At 31.5% G+C, this 21,588-nt stretch overlaps 1 protein-coding gene across 1 annotated transcript in view; it reads right to left on the reverse strand.

Moving 5' to 3' along the window:
• The window catches only part of LOC116771145 (uncharacterized), a 209,069-nt gene extending 194,388 nt beyond the window's left edge, over positions 1-14,681 (reverse strand). Inside the window, exon 1 of the mRNA XM_032662885.2 lies at positions 14,196-14,681. Within this exon, the coding sequence (XP_032518776.2) occupies positions 14,196-14,609 (414 nt within the window). The 5' untranslated portion in view covers positions 14,610-14,681. The remainder of the gene's footprint in view (positions 1-14,195) is intronic.
• Between the last annotated feature and the right edge of the window lie 6,907 nt (positions 14,682-21,588).

The raw sequence follows: 21,588 nt of genomic DNA on the forward strand, positions 1-21,588 counted from the left end.
GTATGTATATAGTATTTCGAAATTTCAATCGCTCAAAGAACAAGTTATGAAGTGACACTTTTTTTGGTTATATAATAAAGTTAGTATACAGAAACAGCTCGTAAGAAAAATAACAGTGTTAATAATTTGCATTAGATAATAAAAAATATATATCATTGTTTTAATTTTGTGTGTCTTTTTTTTATTATAAAAAATCTTGACATATTTTGATATCAATATTTATTCAATCTATTATTGTAGTCTTCACTAAAACACTTTGAATCTTTGCAAAGGATGATTGATAACTTATTCTTTTAAAATAGTTATTTAGTTTTAACAATGAATAAAATGTAATGTAGTTATTTATTTATCATTTTAGAAATCCTAAAAGCTTATCGTTTTTTTAACCGCCAGTCTGCAATACCGAGCACGCGTGCCGCAGCCCCACATCCTCGTTTGTTTTACCACTCGCAATTAAAACGGCTGAGTGCTGGATTGTCGCAGAAAGAAATGTTTTTTTTGTTCCATACAACCTCTTTCCACGGCATTACCTCGATATCAGACTCATGATTCTTGAGGCTATTTTAGCATTTGCTATATCTGTACACCAAGATTGACATTGTTGTTATACTGAGAAATAAATTTCTGCTAGTATCTTAGACACTTGAGTTATCTTTTGTCTTTAGAATATTTGAGTATGTATTAGAACCAAAAACTAATTTAAACAAAATTTAAAATGATAAGACAGAGTAAATTTATCTAATTATTAAAAAAGTCTACTTCTTTTTGAGGAACGGTAGCCACTAATAAAAGTTTACTCATAGTAGAAGGCGTGTAATAATAATTTTTGTCTGGATTTTTGCCTTTGTGTCTTTCTTACAATGACATATTTTATTTAAATACAGAATCTTTACAACATAAAAAAATGTAGAACTTATATCAGCAACATTATATATTTACATATATTTAATCGATTTATTAATAACTCATCACAATGGCTGCTTTGAAAAAAAAATTCATTATAACTTTTAAGCTGTAAATTTATGTGGAAAGTCACTTTCTGCTTTAGTTTTCATTCTTTAAGTAACTTGAAGTTAAAACGTAATCCATCATATATGTATGTACACGTCCGTACTGAGACTACTGCACTATAAAGGAATTTCATGTAACGCGTTATACATAATAGAGAGAGTGAATGCAAATTTAAAACGCCATAGAAGAGGATATTACCGAAAACTAAAATGGGCTTTGAGAACATACAGAATATTTACAAAACGTATATGATTTCGATTATAAACAATGTCGTCGTTTAATTATAGTTGGCAAAACAATAGCAGCAGCGTAACAAACAACATTCAAATCTCAAACCAGAATTGATGCCAAAAACAATATTATTAATTGCCGCAATGTTCAATTCAAATATCAGAAATCGTATGGAATTGTAATAATTCAGCAACACGTATGGACGCACAAAAGATCTAATCAGCTCCACCTGCGAATATTTTATGGCGTTAAAATTTAGATAATCAAATAATTCATATGTTTTGAAGAATATTCCTATGAAATATCATACTACTAATTCAATAGTTAATTACAGTTGAAACGGCAACATTGTTACTACTTAAATTAATATAGTTTTATTTTTAAACATTACAAAAATTTTATAATAAAATGTTGGATAATTATTGTCAATATTTCTGACGTCAATGGTCGCTGATTACGGGTGAACGATCTGTAAGAGTACCAATTCTTTTCACTGCTGTTGATAAGAACTAGTAATTTTAATCAAGCGTCAATTATTTCCGCCACAAGGGGACAATGACGCTCCCTCGAGTATTTAGTGCGGACCCTATCATCATCTTGTAGCAATTTAATATATTGTACAGTTCTTCTGATTAAATGTTAGAACTATCCCTTATTAATATGGAACAGTTGTCTAAAAGCCGTTTTTCCTATCACACAGATATTTTTGCACAACGAAGCAGGTTTATACCAAACCTTGATTAAGAAATAACAAATTAAGAAACCTATTGGATATCATTAAAAATATCGCTTTAATTTGTTTCATACGTACGTACATATGTGTACATATCTTTACAATCCTCCTGGTTTTTTTTAAACTTTGTCAACCCTTGTGTATATAAAGTAGATTAAAAACGAAATTTTTACATAAATAAGTTACAACTTACAACTTTAAAAATGAAACAAACTTATTAGAGAATTGTAAATTTGAAATATAAATCAGTTGTTATGATATTAAATAAAATCAACATACTTTATTTTTGCTTTCGTTTAAATGCAATAATTTATTGTGATATATAATTTGACAGCTGTAGAAGCAGCCGCGTGTAAGCTTTTGTTTGTGAAGCAAAATATAAATACGTAAATACATTCACATTGCTATAGTTTTAAATTGAAATTTTACTTCGAAATATAATTAGTTATTAATTAATTATATTTTGAAAGAAGTAGAGACTGAACGTATTTTTTAATATAATTCAGTGAACAATTAAGCATAATTCTTTATATTAAGAAAAACTTTACAAAAAAACCCCAAAAAATGTCTATGAAATAAAAGAGGCTAATTATAGATGAATCCGAAGTAAAAACGTTTTCAAACTCTAATGAAGTCAAAGATGTTGAAGGTCTAATATAAAACTGTTGTTATAGTAAATACATTGTATTGAAAAATGGTTTCTAAGATTTACAATAAAACGAGCTTCATCCGACGCTGGTTTATTGTAACGGGATTGAAAAATTGCACTGACAATGTTAGAATCATGAACTGTGACGTGTCTGAAGATTTCTATAACAGAAGTCGAAATTAAAACTGTCATTATGAATAGAGGGAGAGAGGAACGAGGAGAGAACTTATTGTAACAGACTTCGAAGAATATGCCGATATCAATTTCCTGAATAGTATATTGATATTTTTTTTTATTGCCCAATCATATGGGGGTTCAATATTTAAGATACTTAAACAATTACGAACAGGGAGTTGTACTAAATAACAAGTTGTTTATAAACAAGTAAGTTGAGGTTTGTTGTATACTGATAAAATGCGAATATAATATTTTATATAACTTTATAGTTAAGTTATTTCTGACTTCTTTTGTAGCTATTCTTCGTCGCCATCGCTCTTTAAAATGTTCCCACTATTGTGTCGGACATGATCGCTATAGAAAGTTTTCTCATAGTGGCTAAATATTAGATAAACTAAGTTCGATAAGTCTTAGACTCGTCTAGCATACGGATTTTACCACACGGTTTTATTTATGTATTTTAAATTTTTCTCTAACATTATTGCGAATAACTTTATGCTAATATTATTAACCTTTCCAAACCTTTAATTTTAACTCAAGTAACAGTCTCTTAGATGCAATTCTTATTTAAGTTGAATTAATTTGATATTTGATATCTCATGAACTGCAGTAGCTACTAACCATGTCACTGACAAACAAAATATGGACATTTTTTTTATCTTTTGGCATTTAATTTATTAGATTTTTACAATGCTCCAACTACCATCATAACATTTGGATCTTTGACACCATTTGTTAGGTTAACTGCTTCTGTTAACGTTACCTAAAAACTTAGAAAGTAAAAAAACCTGTTACGTAACAAAATAATCATTGAATACTCAAATCTTTTATAAAGATCGCGTCCACTGCTATTTTCAATGACATCCGTACATTAGTTAGCATTAGCACCCCGCTGCTAACTGCATTAAAACGCATCCAATGGCATCGTTTGTTTTTATTTGCTATATTGGATTTATTTGATCTAAGCTAACGTTACACACTGATGTTTACTTTTTAATGTTTAAGCAGATTTCCATGTTTGAATATTTTAGTAGTTGTAAATAAAATCTTAACGTATTAATAAAATGAAAGACACTGATATCATAAGTACGTGATTAAAAAATTCTTGAGATGAAAATCAATATTTATATAAAAAAATGTGAACATAAAAGAATTCATGAGGGAATATAACTTTAAAAAAATGTTATATATACTTTCAAGAAAAATAAATTTCACCAAAGAGAATTTTTGTATAAATAGATATGAAGTCAGAAGAAAAATACTTTAACTGAGTATAACCTCGGTGAAATTATTCGCAAGTCTACTTTGTACAGCTTATTTAGTCGTTTCCATGTTCGTAACATACACAGGGGTAAAATATAGCCTACCGTTTGTTAAGCATTACCCCGTTACCCACAAGTTGGTGTGTTGGGTGTGAGTTCATCCTAAAATTACCCTAATATAGTATCTCGCTTATTTCCTTAGCGGGATAGATAGAGCTATGTTAATTAAGTTCTTAATTCAAAGTCCTAATTCCGAATGTTGCCAGATGTTATATGGTTAAATTTTATTGCAACTGTATTTTAAATTAGAATTTTATTTAAAAAGATCGTAACTGATAATTTTAAATAATTTCAAATATTCCTAACCCACTTAGAAAGAGAGTGATGAAATATACAAATAAAAGTTCCCAATAAAATACAAGAAGCTGAAAATCAAAGAGTATTGTGATTCTAACCAGGATAACCGGGGTAATTCCCGCCCCATACCAGGACATTTACATTTATATGAAGAAATCACCAACTTCTGAACAAGCAAGGCGTTCCTTTGAAGAATTTACGATAATCACGAGACTTGAATGACAATATAATACAGAACATATTTTTTATTTTATTACTTTTTTTGGCTTTGTTTTAATTTTTCCCACAATTATAAAAATATTCAAATACAACCCACCTCACAATTTTAAGTATAAGAAAAAAGTTTGTTATATAGAACTTGCAAATTTTTCAAACTAGTAGTTTAAAAATCAAATCCTCATGATACGGAGGAAAAGTTTCAAAAACAACTTATTAAGCTCACAAGACAAACACTTTCTAGTAGAACCAACATCCCAGAATGTCTGAAACAATGATGTAAGCATACGAAGGCCTACATAATATAGAACAACTCTACGTAGCAAGAAGCGTTATTAAAAGTTTTTGTAAATATAAAAAGCATTTTTCTTAAATTTTAAAACAAACTGTGTCCATAAACGAACTTTTGTGTGTGTCAGTATCTGTTTGTGTGAGTACATAAACGTAAAAGTGTGCGTATGTGTAAAAATATATCAAAAGTGCATATAATTGATTGAATTTTAATAAATGGAATTTTTACTCTGACAAAACATACTTTCATAATTGAATATCTGTGTAACAAACTTGAATAATATTATATTTAATACATGAAACTCCGTTTATGACTAGTACTAAAAATGTTTTGCTCCTATCCGATATGTTTCACATTTACGGAAGAGATAAAAGGTGAAATATATGGAACTTGACTCACCAGTCAAAACTGACCTAAATAGAACTGCATAAATGCCATTATACAGCCAAAACTCTGAGGCGAACTAAAAATTCGCTGTAAACGCGCGGTAATTTTAATAAAAACTCTCGCATCTGAAATCAAAGTCCAAACAAAAATGTATTCTAGTTACATGGAATAAAGAATATTTCAGTGTCATCGAACCAGACAATAGCTACCACAAAGCGGTGGTCCAAATGTAATGCTTTGTGTTCATGGGCTAATGAAGTTTTTGTCTCCTAAAATTATATGTCCCGTATGAGGAATATACATGTGGAGATTAAAATCAATGTCAGTCTTTTGGGATTGGATTTTAATGGCCTATTTCTATGTTTAACACATAATACTGAATAGGAATAATATTGGGACTGATTAAGAAGGAATATAAATGCTCTTTAAGTAAATATTTTTAGAAGTTTCTATATCGTTTTATTTCAATGTCTTGATTACCAACTTAAAAATCACTCATATGCATCTATTTTGCAATCATTACTAAAAAATCAATACAAACGTTATTAATTCCTCAGATATTTACAGGTAATAAAGCCTAACTGTAATCATACTGCAGCTCTTATTTGAGCTGACTACACCTTCTGATTTACTTTTCTAAGTACCACCATCTCACAATACAACAATGTGAGATGCGTTATACACTCCTCATTATTCGATCAGTAAGAAATCCAAAAAGCCCTTTCATTTTTTGATAAGTACTGGTACAGAGCACCACACTTGAAACAGCTGAAAAGAATCCAGAGTATCCAGTATCAATTCCAGATTCAAACCAGGATATAAGATAACCTGGAGGTCTTACAATAAGAAAATCGCAAGCAAGAGCATGTCTACAGAATTGCAAGAAAGCTACTGAGTTACCCTCCAACGACCGGTCCCTGTGATTTCTCACCAAAGCCGTAGGATACACAGCACAAAGAACACTCGATATCCTGAAGGACTTTTTTTTTATCTAGCATAATGCTCTTCTATCAAGTTATCAACCTACAGACATAAACAACATTCTTGAAACCAACAAAGTATTTATTTATGCGAATTACAGTACGGTTAAAGTTCTATACACCACTTGCCCGGCAAATACCTCTCTGGATCAAGCAGATGAAAGTAGAAACAGCTTGAGTCTGAAATCGAATCCTCCTTGGCGCAATCGCATATGTGGGGAAAAATAAACTCTAACTCCAACTTCTGTGCCGATACTACAAAATATTCATTTGATGTAGTCCCAATATTCCAAGTCTTTTGCTTTAAGATAAAGAGTATACTTGTACTTAGGGTTTATTTATTTCAAGCGACGGCTAATTTTAGAGTTTTAGTTTAGAATAAGGCTAAAGTAGCCGCAAAAAATCTGGTCGTATTGAGTAAAATGAGGCGATAACTAAACACACGGATACCTGATTTTATTATAAAATGCCACATATTTATCACCACATCAATATAAGTCTCAACTGCGGTGGTGATGTTGAAGTCCTGTTGTACAAAATTCTTACACCGATTCCATCCAAAGTCGGGCAGTTAGTTATGTTGACGATCTCATAGTTACAGGGTAAGATGACAACCTTATCACCTAGATGCCTTTCATAATACTATAATTGGCTACTCTTTCCAAGCACTTGCAGGATGTGGATGGACTTGCTTTTCGAGTTTGTGACAAATAGCTATGATTTTTTTAGACATGTTTACAGGAACTCTCTTCACCTTCAAAGTCTTCACCTTCAAAGCTGGCAAAAATGTTTGCACTCCTTGCGGTGTCAAATTTTACGGACAATGGTGACTACTTAACATGTATCAAAAATAATAAAAATCATAGAAACCAGTGTATATTTAGTAAAACAATATTTACAATTAAGCCAAAAAAATATCACAGTTGCTGAAGTCGTCTCCACTTTGAATATAATCTTTATATTTTAAAAAAATCTGTGAAAACCTTTTAAAAATAAAATGTACTTTTAGCTCGCTGCTTTATTCGTGCTAACTTGTGTTTGTCCTCAGAGATAAATTTATAAAATGTGTTAAAATACTAAATATGGTAACCAACCGACAGTGACATCTGGAGTGTGTGTCACGTGACTGATAATAAGTTAAAGCCTATATCTTACTTTGATGTACAAACTACATTAGAAATCCGTTAATTAGTATTTGTATAAAAGAACAACAAATGTCAGATATCAAACATCGTCAAAAAACTTTAACATTAATTATTTGAGTAATATAAGAATAGAAGACAGCTACATAAAGTACATCGTATTTATATTGTGACGAAGAATAATTTTTGAAATAAAAAATATATATTTAATTGTATAAGTGAAAGTCAATTCCCAGTGACTCCTCCAGAAGGTCACACCGGATAATCTGACAAGAAAGACAATAAATATTTTTAATAAAGGTTAATGCGGACCCCATGCTTATTTAGGTAAACCTACGTCACAACGAAGGGATGAAAACCCCATAAATAACCCGTCTACAGCTGCCCTTATTTACAGAGCGTGTGTAATTAGCTTTACTTGGTCTGTTTGCTTGTTTGATTGGCGTGGTGTTTGAATGATGCAAATGCCTTCAGGCAACCATATGTTCCTATATATTGAATTTTAAATATTAATATATTGGTAACCTTTTAAAGTACACAACAGAAAAGAAAATTTAATCTTAGGGTGTAAAAAAGAGAGTGCCGCTATTTGAAAAGAATAACTTAAACTAGTAAGCAAATTTAATTTAGTATTGCCAATAACTCAACCACAAAACTCTCAGATTAAATAGTTACAATACCTTTTGATGTTACCATCAAACAAACAAAGATAAATAAAAAGCTGTAAAGTCTTAATCATTTGGTTAGTGGAGCGTTCCGCCGGCCGTGAGGGAGTCGCTGTAATTTTAATCAAAAAGAAAAAAGACCGCTGCATTGTGTATCGTAATGAAACGGCGAGACTTTCATGTAACTGTATATACGTATGTATGTTTAACAATAACAGGGTTATAATGTACCAAGCACGATGACAATAGGATGAAGACCGTTCCTCTGAATGATGACGACGTTGGGAATGCTTTATGTTTTCAATAATTAAATTAATTCTTATTATAAGCCTTTTGTGGACACATTTCTGGAAGAGGGAACCTTATATTATTTAGTATAATATTTAAGTATAAATACTTCTAGTATCTGTCTTAGAATGAAATCCATCAATTCTGTTTCAACGACATTTCTTTAATCATTAATATATAATGTATTAGTTTGTAACGACGTATTTTGTTCCCTGGCAGTTCCATGGCAGCATGGTTTAGGCTTATTTCTTTGATGTCCTCGCTGTCACAAAAGTAAGACGACCAGGTCGTATTCACACACACAGTCACAAAAATGTTATTTCAACAAATTACAATAGAATGTATGTTAATTTATAATATAATTAGTCTTTTTTACTTAAACAATAAGTTAAGTATTAGAGTTTTTACACCAAATAAATATAAAAGAATTAAAGGAACAAAACCCAGCTTAATGCTGCACATGTCTATAGAAAACCGTTTCATTGTCGGAATGTTCATGAGATAACAGCAAATTTCAATTTGGGCAAACCGAGCTAAGAGTCCGTAGGATTAAAAGGCCCCGAGTAACATGCCGTACATTCGGATATGGCATTCTACGCATGAACATTTTATGAATGACTTTTTTAATTAAGTAGATCTGGAATTGTATAGTTTAAATATCGAATGTGTTCTGATAAAAAATTTCTATTTTTAAAATTAATGCTAACATTTTTCATAGCAAATTAAGCTAAATAAAATGTTGTTTAAAACATGACGTATGTATTAGTTTGACTTATCTCAACACCTCTTCTCATTAGCACATAAGTTTCATACGTAGACAAAAGATGTTATAAAGGCTTCTCTCATATTTCGTACAGCCATTTCACTACACTTGATATGTTAATTCGTTCACTGAATAAATAATTCATTTGTTAAGACGTGTCTCTCAGCGGCATTGTTACCAACGTCATTTCTATACTTATCTCCGTGTATTAAGGTCCATAATGTGACAGTTCCACAACCGTCGTGTGGTCTATGAGGATAGCGTGAATGAATCATTCTGAAACCGCATCATCAGGTTTTGGATAGCAATTAGAAGCTTTTAATGGAACTGTCTCAAACTAAACCTTGATATCAAAATAAATATTCATTTTGATATTTACATCTGTGTAATTATATTATCAGTATTATACAAAAATTAATATAACAAAAAAATTAGTTGACGCAACTAATAACCTGAAAGTTTTAAGAGAGTTGATGTTGAAAAGGCAGGCGCCATTGACCCAAAAAAAATTTAAAAGCCGGCAAAAGAGGAAATTTCCTGAAAGTAAAATGGCGGCAGGTGACATATTGGCGCGCACTCGAGCACGACGTTGACAGAGCGCGCGGCGACGCGAGGCCCATAACTAAACGATCGGATGTTCTTCTATGGAATTTTTACCTTATAAAAGACATTATCCATTAATTACGCGTTTAAGGTATTAGGAATGTCTGTTCAATTATATAGCAGGGACAGAACAAGCGCTTAGAGGTAAAGAAGCATGTTGATTGGTTGTTTTTTGTTTAGCCCAGCTGAATACATTATAACATTTTCACGTAAATTGCTATGAAATATTCTCAACAAGTTAAATATAGAATGGATTCTATTTACAGTGCGTAGTATGACGAGAATATATGTTCCTTGCTATTCGGCGTTTCTTCTGCCATTTGTCACGTTGCCGTATTGCTTCTTCATAAATGTTTCATAAGAGCGATACAGTATTCATGTGGTCTTTCGGGAACGCTTAGTTTCTGTTCAGATTCTATTGATGATAGTTTTTTTAGGTATCAATTTTTTAAAATAGTATTTAGCAAGAAAAAACCATTTTATATTTTCGTCGTGTTGTGTATTGTAATTTAGCATTGCATCTTTTTTTATTATACTGTAAAACATTTTCGCTTTTCTCGCGAAAATTTAAATTTAACTTAGCAGGCATATAAAAACATACGAACAGAGAAAAACAGATTAACCATCTACAGCTTAGTGTTACTTTTGATGGGGACTGTTAAAAATTGGTGTTAATTTGAGGTAATTCTCAAAATTAAGACAAATTTTATCAGAGAACTTTTTTTATATTTATTTTTAATCTCATTGTCTGAACTATACTATATGTGTACAAATAAAAAAAAATTAAACGTTGGTGTACTACTTATAAACAATACTTAAGCAATAAAGAACGTTCTAAATATTAAGTACGGAATGAAGGTATATTACGGTGAACAACATTTAATATAAAAATTGCCATAATTTGGTAAAACAGAGCATTTGATAAATTTATAAGGTCATTACATTCTGAGCGTATTTCCCAGAGTTTTGAATTTATTTCCAAGACATTTATAAAAGGTCATTAAGTTCGCTCCATACAAACGGATTAATTCAATAATTCAAAAGCAAGAAAGCGGATAATTTATCCGGTGCAAAAAGTAAGCCGCAATTTACGAGAACCGACGTTGACACATACGTTTCTGTTACTTTGACTCACATACGCAAATATCAAGAGATTCATTACATTGGCTATAGTTTTATTACCTTTTGACATTACCTTATCTATTACTATATATACTTTCGAGGGATAACAATGTTAGGTCCGAAAATATACTACTACAGACGAGGCGAAATAATAAAGATACTTTACTTAGGACATTTCCTGAAACGATTCTGTCACATTAGCAGCCTTAACATTTTGCTACAATTATTTTCGGAATAATTTCACGGAGCAAGTTTTTCATAAACAATAGTTAATCCGCGGAAATCCTCCAACTTATACCGTCAAATATTTCGTTTAAGCGACGTATTTTTACGTCTTCCCCTGAAATGTTCTGCTTGGTGGAATTGAAGGAATTTCTTATTGAACGTTGCAATACAAAGCTGAACTTGGCGATTTTAAAGAACGACAACACTTTGTAAAACATGTTTTTAATATCTCCGTAAGGTCTTGTGAATAAAAAAAAAAAACAAACTATAAAAGATGTTTGATGTTCACTTGTGAACTAAAACGCGTTTGCCGTTTTGTACTCTGAATGAGAGCTGTCAGTGGATCCAACTGAACAACTATATGGGAGTAGGTATACGTTTGTCTCTTTGTACTTGTGCAAGCGTCTCTATCTTAAAACGTCTTGACATATAAACTATTTCATCCCGTTGTTTTAACTAATATAATATCTCCAAAGATTCTTCTATAAACTCTTTGTTAAATGTAAACAATTTGATTTCAACCGTAGTTTCTTATTTGCCTTTGGTTTTTAATAAGAATCTTTTTTTATTTATTTTTGGAAGTATAATTAAAAGTATTTAATTCAGACACTTATACGAATTATTTCATAAAGTCTATAATTCATTTTCTTCTATTACTAAGCTCTTCACAAATAATCAATCAAGTTCTTGAATTTCAATTAATACCTTTTCTAGCTCAACTTCTTTTGTTCAATTTTGAAGTTCTTGGACTTTTTTCTCATTCTTAAACAGATTTAAATATTCAACTGTAAGTTTCTTCCCTTTAATTGCAGTTAACAAGAATCTCCTCAGCCTTGAGACTAATAGAATAGGCATTTATTGATTGGTCTTCAATTTGTGACGATTTTTTTTCAAATTACAATTTTATCAAATTATATAGGCATTATTTATAAAACAAAAGTGCACCAACTGTATGGATATAAAACTTTACTTCCTACATATAATAAGAAAATAATTCTTTTTTCCATATAGTTTTCTTCTCCACTTTCATTATTTTATCGCTATCATATGTTTAAATAGTTAGTTGATTCCCTATGCTTTTATCATTACTCTTCTATTCTCGCTAGTAGTAAATATTTCAGGTTTCCTAATCCCATTCCCCAATTCTAGAGAGAGGTTCGATTCTATGTCAAATGTGCTGTCCATGTGATGGAGAGTCCGTTAACCGCTTGATAAAAGTCACTCTCTAAGTAATTATCAAATCAACAATAGTTTTGTTCATTTATGTATAAATTTATTTTTGTAACGATTCAAGGTTACCAAGCGTCCTTATCTATGTATAATGTGCATATGTTATGTGCTAATGTGCACTTTGTGAATGTTATATCAGTTTTATTTTCTTTGCGAAGAAAGATTTCTTAATAAAAACTAGGATAATAAAGACTGAAAATATCATAGGCAATTTTCAGAACCGGGTCATACATTTTTAAGAAACAGAAAAAAAATAACATAACAGAGTAAATATCAATAAAGATGTAACACGTTCGATTGGTTACAATTTGTCCCTTTTATTAAGGTTCTCCACTTCTCCAGCGAGCGAGCTTGAACGCTCTGTCGGTAATATCATAACGACGCTCGCCACATTTGTCAACCAGTGGTTTGTAATCATTCATATTTTCTCTATTATTTTCCTCATACGACTGAACTGGATATAAAAAATGTAACACATAAAATACAATACAATTGAGATATTGACCGTTGTTGTTAATTGTGTTATACAATTGAAAATCTTTTATAAAAAGCATCTATGCTTTTATGGGACTGTATTTTTTATTTCATAGAAATAAAAACACATGCATTTTGGCTTAATGTATTATAAAATAAAACATGTACTATTCACGCATCGTCTCTTTCCACAACATGCATATCTGCTTATGATCTTAAAAGTAAAGTTTGACGAAGCTGGATTGAAAAAAAAAAGGTTTAAAAGCTGAGTTATTTTTTTTTAAATAAACATTAATGAATAAGACCATAGCTTTTCATATGATTGATGAGGTCCGTTACAGGTAAGCGTTTTAATAAATAAGTTTTCTACTTTATACATCCCTACTTGTGTTAGTAGATGCCACTAAACTGATTACTTTGATGTTGAACTAGTGATGTTGTTAATGTCGATTACGAACGACTTTTCCGTTTGACATTATTTAATTAAGGAAGTTATGAGTAAATCAGTAAAGCATTTAAATAATACAGGGCAAATTATTTTCTTTAAGGAGAAAGAAACAAAATAGTTTTTAAAAGGAATACAAAATAATATTATTTTTATAATCCGCTCCACAGCCCATTCTCTTCATTTACTAGGCGATAATAATCATCCTATAATCAGGATCGATAAAAGCAACGACACGTGCTCTTCACTAATGCAAGATGGAAAGCCCTTAGCCTAGTTGTGTAGCGCCTCTCGTCACTCCCTTACCTCTGATACTTTCATACCTCTATACTTCCCAAGGGCTCATGGTATCCTGGTAGATGGAGTAACACAAACAAAAGCCAGCTAAGCTAAGATCTAGACACTTGGCCCTGCGGCGTTATGTTCTAGCCTCTCATTAAGGACTTTAATTCCTTACAGAATAAAACGGATTTGATTTAGGCATCAGTCTGAATATTTTTACCGAAAAATGCAATCGGTTTTACTGATATGTGTACGTTTTACTTTTATACAAAAAAAAAAATTAATATTATAATTACAGTTATCAATCAAGAAAAAGTAAACATGACTAAAATATTTGACTACTCAAAAGAATAACCAACCTTTATTTCTATTTATAAAAAATATTCTTAACTCAGTTCATACCATGGTAAGTGTAAGGTGATTCTGCACCATTAAACTAATTTAACAACCACACATACAGTACAATGAGGTTTATTTATACCTCTTAATTGAGTTTTCTTTTTCTGATATTAACACGGAGTTGGAAGTACAATATTTAATGTCAGTGTACATTATCTTACATATAATCTGCGGGAACACGCAACTGAAATAGCAAATATAAAATAACGATGTTACTCGATTAAGACAAATACGTTATATAATTGAACTAATAAACACTTACCCTTTTATTGTCTCGGAATTTAAGCCATCCGCTGATGACACTGTTATCAACATCACAACCTTCTCCTTCCATCTCCCTCCTCGCGGGGAGTGGGGAACCACCTGGACTTTCCAGCTCTCTTCGCCTCATCACAGGAGTGCATTGCTGCGACAACCTGCCCTCGTTCACAGCATCGCTCCTTCTTCCCAATACAGGTGTCACATTCGCAGAAACTCCACCCAGAAGACCACGCCGGCCCAAAAAAGGACTCTCCCAAGTAGGTTTTTTGGACCTGCATTCCGAGTGAACGCATAATGCGTCAAAGTTGGCAAGTTCAACGGAGACTCTGGTTTGTAAGCCACTAGGATGAGTTGTTAAAATGGTCTGCTTAGCGATACTGCAACCATGACGGTGCAGCTCGTCTCGTCTTTCCATTTTGTTGCGTGTCTTACACCATTAGTCGGTCACGCGATCTGCCCCTTGGGCTCCATTCGTCAATAATCCTGGCGTCATCTGAAAAGAAAGGTACAAGTTAAGCGTAGCCATTACAAGAAATGTTTTCGGGAAATTCAAGTCCATTGGTATTTCTTCCCCTAATATTTTAAAAAAATATTATTATTTTTTTAAATCAAAAAAATATGATCTATTTGTCGGCATTAAAGACACAAAACTCTTTAAATATTCACAAAGTGTTCCAACATTTATTCACCAAAACAGCTCACAGAATAACTTAATTAAATAGAAAGGACCTTTTAAACTGCAATTAAAGACTCTAAAGAACTGTATATTCATTTATATTGGTCTTTATATTTCCCTTGTACCAGAGGGCCTGATAATTGACCGTTTTACAGTCGGAATAGTCTTCTATTGTAATATTTACAGCCCTAGATCTGTCATTGGTTGTACGTTTTATCTTTGAAATGGCGGAATAAAAGTCATTCCGGTAGCGAATGTACCGTGTTAATGAAGTTAGGAATGATAAAGGGTCGAGTGCTTATGAAGAATGATTCTTATATGTGGGACTATTTAATTAGACGATATAACCTTCCTCAGAATTAATATTTATGAAGGATGTATAATTTATTGGAGAACATTAAGCGTAATAGGCGAAAGTTACTATATACATGTACATATTGCAATACTTTACATAACAAACTATTTTTAGGTACATGCTGACATGGCCTACTATATTTTAACTGTTATTACATACAAATATGTAATCAAGACGAAACAAAGACAACCATCTTGTATGTATGACAAACGTTTAAGCGCTATTACTGGAAACGATAATCACAGTGATTACTGTCACTATACGTAGGGATGAACAAACACTGCCTTGGGTCTCGTACACACTTTACCATTCGGTTCATATATTTACATACATTTCAGATCCGGGAATTTGTGCTAAATACATTTCTAAATACTTATTATTATTGTTTATAATCTTGTAATATAAAATAATAATTTGTCTTTAGGTTTGAAATAAAATTTTACTAACCAATAATTCAAACAGCAGATGGCGGTTAGATACTATCGGCCATAAACAATCAAATAAAGAAAAAATATTCTTCATGCGTTATAATAAATTTTATGATAAAATGAAACTTAGCTTGGGTTTTACATAAAATAACAACAACAATGACGATCGTATAGTTCTTAACTTGTTTAAAACTTTAAAACAAAGGACATTATGCCATTAAAAAATCTTTAACAAAAAGAGCATTCCTCTTGCAAACCAAAGTTAAATCTTGTTCCCAACATGGCTGAACCCTTAGCTGGCGTCATGAATAATGTATGGCATATTGTTGGCTCTGTTGTGATGTTTGTCAGTTCGTCCGTCTGTGAGGTCCGAACCAATTGCCGTAACGTGTATCGTAAACGATATTATTTAATCATCCCGCTTGGACGGTATTTTAAATGTAACTTTCAAACATTACACTTTCTATATATTTAAATAAAGACTATCGCCAAGCATGATCATCATTTAAAATGAAGCGAAAACAATTCAACGTCCTCTTACTATTTTCCAATCTATCAAAACAAGCTGGACCTGTTCACGTTTAAAATGATAAGTTAAATTGAACTGAACCCATTCGCGATGACGATAATACACAAACTCAATCAAAATTCTTTATTGGATGTTGGATAAATTCGCAAACAAACACCGAATTAACTTGATATCGGATTACACTGTGTTTCGTTTAAAATATACACTGCAAATTGCAATTTCGCGCGGTATCCGTCACTTGTTTATTTGCTTCAAGTGAACATTATACAAAAGGCAATCTGTAAAGAGATTACAGATAGGTAAAATGATGAGATATGTCGGGTGATAAAATTATATTTTATAATTAAAAAAAAATATTTAAAATTATTTAATAGTTATCTAAGGAATATCAGAAGTCATTTGGAACTACCACTATAAAAAATGAATAAAATATCATCACAATTTCTATACTATTTTTTAGAAAACAATTCAACAAATGCCAATAAAAACGTGCAGATCCTTTTTCTCAGCTAAGCACAAGCACCAGCTAGAAATCTGAAAGAGTTGCAATATTCACTCCGCCTTCAGTGAATACATAATAACGCTATAAATTTTGGCGAAGTCTGTCCGTGTAACACGACGACAATCTCCTCTCGGGTATCAATTCTAATAAACTTATCTCACGTCAAGTACCCATACAAAAGCACCGCTCGATCGAACACTTAAGCCGATAGAAGTTACCAGATTGCGGGCTAGACTCTGTAGCTCTTTGCTCAGCTAGCTTTGTCGTGTCGCAACCGCACGGTCAACTTATAATGGTCGTTGTTACAGTTTTGAAGACTATTTGAAGGTGATAACAAACTCCATAGACCGGGAGGAACACTGCAGGTTCGGTGTCTTTAATCGAAACAAATTATGATGCAACTAGACCTTGCAAGACTTTATGACGACGTGAATTATTGCCATGCGAACTGCATTTGATGAACGTTACTTAAATATTTATAATTCGTATAAAGCAATAAAATATAAACTTATACTAAAAAACATAATACATGCTCGGATATTTAAGTCAAATGACAGAACTATATAATGAGTCATACATTTTGTCAAAGTATTAACTTACATTTAAAACTTGATAACAAATTTTGATAATAAATATAAGGGAAGGATAAATATTTTGTATATTAAATATTAACTTCTCTAACAATAAAAGTGCTTAAAAATTATTACATCACTCAAAAACAATTAAACAAATATTAATCTTGGCCCCATAAGTTTCACGATATTTGTTTGTCCTTTTACTATTTCATCAATATTTATAACAGAATCGGGCAAGGAACAAGACTATTTAACTTATATATTATTTATATGGGATGTATATATTTCTTAATATTTAAAAACCATGAGTTGCATATATATATATATATGTGTGTGTGACGTATTTAAAACAATAAAAATCTATATTACAGTATGATGCAGAAAAAGTTCTGCAGAAAAGTTGATTACCTACATTGAAACACAACATAAAAATTATACCCACTAGTATTGGAATAGTAGTGATTATTTTTATAATTCACAAAACTAAGTGGATAGCGAAATTATATTTTCTTAATACAAAGATCACAGACGAAATTGTGAAGCAAACGGTGTAGTTATCTCGTGAACTTTATCTAGTGAATTAAACCGGAAAGTTAATTTTAAACTGCGTCTACTTATACAGTTCTTAGTTTGATGGAAGAAATGAGTCTAGAATTAGCATATGCATTGACGTAATAAAACGTATATTAATTTTATTGTAATACTTACAAAGATAAATATAATAATAGAAAATATAATAAGCTTACTTCATAATGCAAGGGACAGAGATCTGTTTTCGCTCCTTTTGTCAGCAAAACAAGTATTGAAACCCTTTTAATAATAATGGCATTCAAAATGCCACAAATGAGGAGCAAAGTAGTAAACAGTGTAATGGACAAGGCTGGCTGGCTGGCCGTCCTAAACCAATACGATTGTCCGCCTCATTTCATTGCACAGTCACCTTGGATTGCCGCTGGAATAAATATCTTCATTTCTCTTTAAGCTTTTTCAACAGAATACACCATGAGAAAATCCCCATTTTATTCAATTTAGTTAAAATATATTTTTTGTTTCAATACGTTAACTTGTATTAAATAATGTAACTGCAATAGAAAGACAGGGAAAATATTTTTGCACAGATTGTACGCTTTAAATAATAGGATGTTATTTTTTTTCTGTTTCCATTATAATATGATGAGTTAATATCTTTGCTATAAGGACGTGATCTTACCCTTTATTTTGCAGTAAATTATCACCACACTAGATTAATTTCGAGCAATTGAACCCGAGCCATTATCCAAGCCATAACTATCTCACCACGTTTGAGCTGAGGAGAGCGACCGATTTATACAACTTATCTTTTCAATTATCTCCGCTTCCTTGGTTCCGATGTGTTCGTCTCGGTTTTGTGTGTGTTTTTAGATCGATCTAAATATAAGGATTTCAAAATCGGTCAAACCATACTGACCGATTTTCCCCTCTCGTGGTCCACGCAGCTGTGATTGCTGAACCGAATAATTTATACAGACAACAATCTTATTAATAGAGCGATTTGTTTTGTCTGCTGGTTGTTCTAGCAGTGAATTATTTAAATTATTTATTCCTTACTGACTGATATAATTCATTAATATTTATATTTTATTTAGAATACTAAAACTATCTGTTTTAAACACTTCATATAAAAAAATCTATTTGAATTTAAATTCTTTAAAAACTATTTTAAAGTGTTAATATATAAGGGTGCACGTTTAATAGACGTGTGTTTTGCCAGAAGCCCAAGACGACTATTAACAATTGCTTACAGAACTGTTTTATAAAACGGCCATTTGTTACACTGCAGTTGCAGAATTTAAATTGGATCCGCGGTACATTGGTATAGATGGCGGGGCTGGTCTCATGTAACATTCACAGCCTCGAACAGCCGGCTAAGCCTGCTAGCCGCTCGTTAACACGCAGGATTATATTCGGCTATGTGCAGGACTTTGGCTAGGATTTAGAGACTTTATTTACGTTTAGCCATCCGTGCATGCATAAGTGGAATTGATTACGATGACCTTCATAATAGCGGAGCTCAATAGGACATAACATTTTTAATTAAATTACCTTTTACTTGGTGATATGTTGTAGAAAATTTTAAGTTCAATATCGAGTCAGTCTATCATAGGAAATTCAGACCTTATTTCTCTTACCAATGTAGCGATTAAGTCTTATTGAGTTGGAAATAAACTTTGAAATGGAGCCGAGGTCGGACGGTAGTTCCTTTACTAAAACAACTGTTATCGATATGTAAATTGGACAACTTATCTCGGTTTGATATTATTAAATGTTAATTTTCGTCTGCTGAGCTCGTCTTGCAGTTTCCACATCCCCTTTACCATAACCATCGTTTATTAAACAGTTACTTTCTTGTCTTCTACATGATCTTCCTTTATTTTTTCTCTTTCATATCTTCGGGTGTATGAAGTTTATTCAGGTCTATAATTTTGCTGTCTCGGAAAAACTTCGACGAAAGCTTTGCGAAGTGAGGTGACAGCAAATCCACCGAGGAATGTAAAACTGTGTATCTTCAAATAAAATGGAATTTCGAAAGTACGAAGTCACAACGAGCGTAAGTGAAATAAAAAAACAGAATAATACATTTATAATCGATTAAACTGAATAAATTCCAACTATTTATTTGAGTATTTCGATTTTACGGCAGCCTTGCCAACTAGTTGTAATTGAAAGCATGAAGTGAACGTAAATAGTTGCGTTTATATACGATGTTATATATAATAATAATATGTACTAATTGAATATTTATAATTTTTGTTAAGTATAAACAGGTGAGTTATTAAAAAAATGTTCCCTATACATTTCTTTGTAGCGAAAGTGTATGAAAGACAAGTAGACAATTGGAAATCTATGAGGATTTAAAACAGACATGAAGTTACTTTATTTCATGGAAGTGTTTTGAGTATCTTTTCTTAAAAGATATTTCCTGTAAATACAGTAGTTAGGAAATGTACTGGACACAGTTCACCACATATAATATTCATTCATTCCCAATTTATTAAAAGAGATTCGTTTTATTTGAGGGAGGTAACGCTTTCAATATTTAAAAGTCGATTATTTTAACAAAGCCAAGTTTAAAGATAACATTTACATAAATTTTATACCGTTTTCAGTTATTTTTTCAGTTACTCGTTATATTTCGATTTTACATTTTAAAGAAAAATATTTCAAACTTATTTTGTAAATCATTGATAAATAAGGAAACTAAAAAATATTCTTAATTGATAAGGTTCTTAATGACAGATTTTATTTTTATTTGATATTGTATTCAAAAGTAGAAAGAAATCGTCACATGAACATGACATTTATGATCAAAAATAAATGATTATTATAATTGTATAAGTTATAAAATACTATAAATAGTATAATACTCTAGAACATAAAAAGCTGTGTATCCTTCACAAAGTTTGCTAACTGTAAAGACTTATGTTATTTATGTATGGCGTGTTCGTTATTTGGAGAGACTCGCTATTAATCGGAAAAATAACAAAATAATTCAGTCAATCAACTGACAACATTTTTCTCAAATAATATCGCTAAAACGACGTGTTATATATAACATGAGATTTAATTTTAACTAGCTCTGTTTTTTATATGTCAAATTATCAATTATAAGAATAGTTGTGTTCTAATTTTATTCAGTAAATTATGAACCCTCAGTCGACGCCGCTCCAATCCTTTCTCATCCCCTGAAGGTTCAATATAGTTCCGACCAGTTTTATCGTCCGCTGTCGTTTCTCTTTGTTAACTGACGCCCTGTATTTGTTTTATATTTTTATGAAATCACTATTCCTGTTGCCAAATTTCAGAACAACATTCGCTGGATTGATGCAATAGAGCGATAGTTTACACTTTCAATTCGTTAGAATTTTCATTCACCATATAAAAACAATAAAATGCTTTAACAATGTTAGTCCAAAAATTTCGAGATTAATGTTACCAAATAATATAATTTTTATTCTTTCGTTTTCGGTCCAGGTTCAGGTTCAGTACAAACAAAATACTTAAATGTCACAGTAAACTTCTTCAAGACAACAGAGGTTACGTCACTGACGATACATATTAATGGTTATCCAACGCCAGTTCCAAGAACAGTTAGCCCTGATAATATATTACGGTGGATATGACGTCACCATCACATGTAATGTCTTCCAGTCCGGTGATCAGAGTTATTGCAATTTCTTCCGAGCCACTCGCCACCCCAGGTGTCACTTAATTGAAATATTTCTAATTAAACCTTCACACACCATTGCCTATGGAATTAATGGTGCCAGATAATATTTGATTATATATAGA

Source organism: Danaus plexippus, chromosome 17, assembly GCF_018135715.1.
Source record: "Danaus plexippus chromosome 17, MEX_DaPlex, whole genome shotgun sequence".
NCBI lineage: Eukaryota > Metazoa > Arthropoda > Insecta > Lepidoptera > Nymphalidae > Danaus > Danaus plexippus.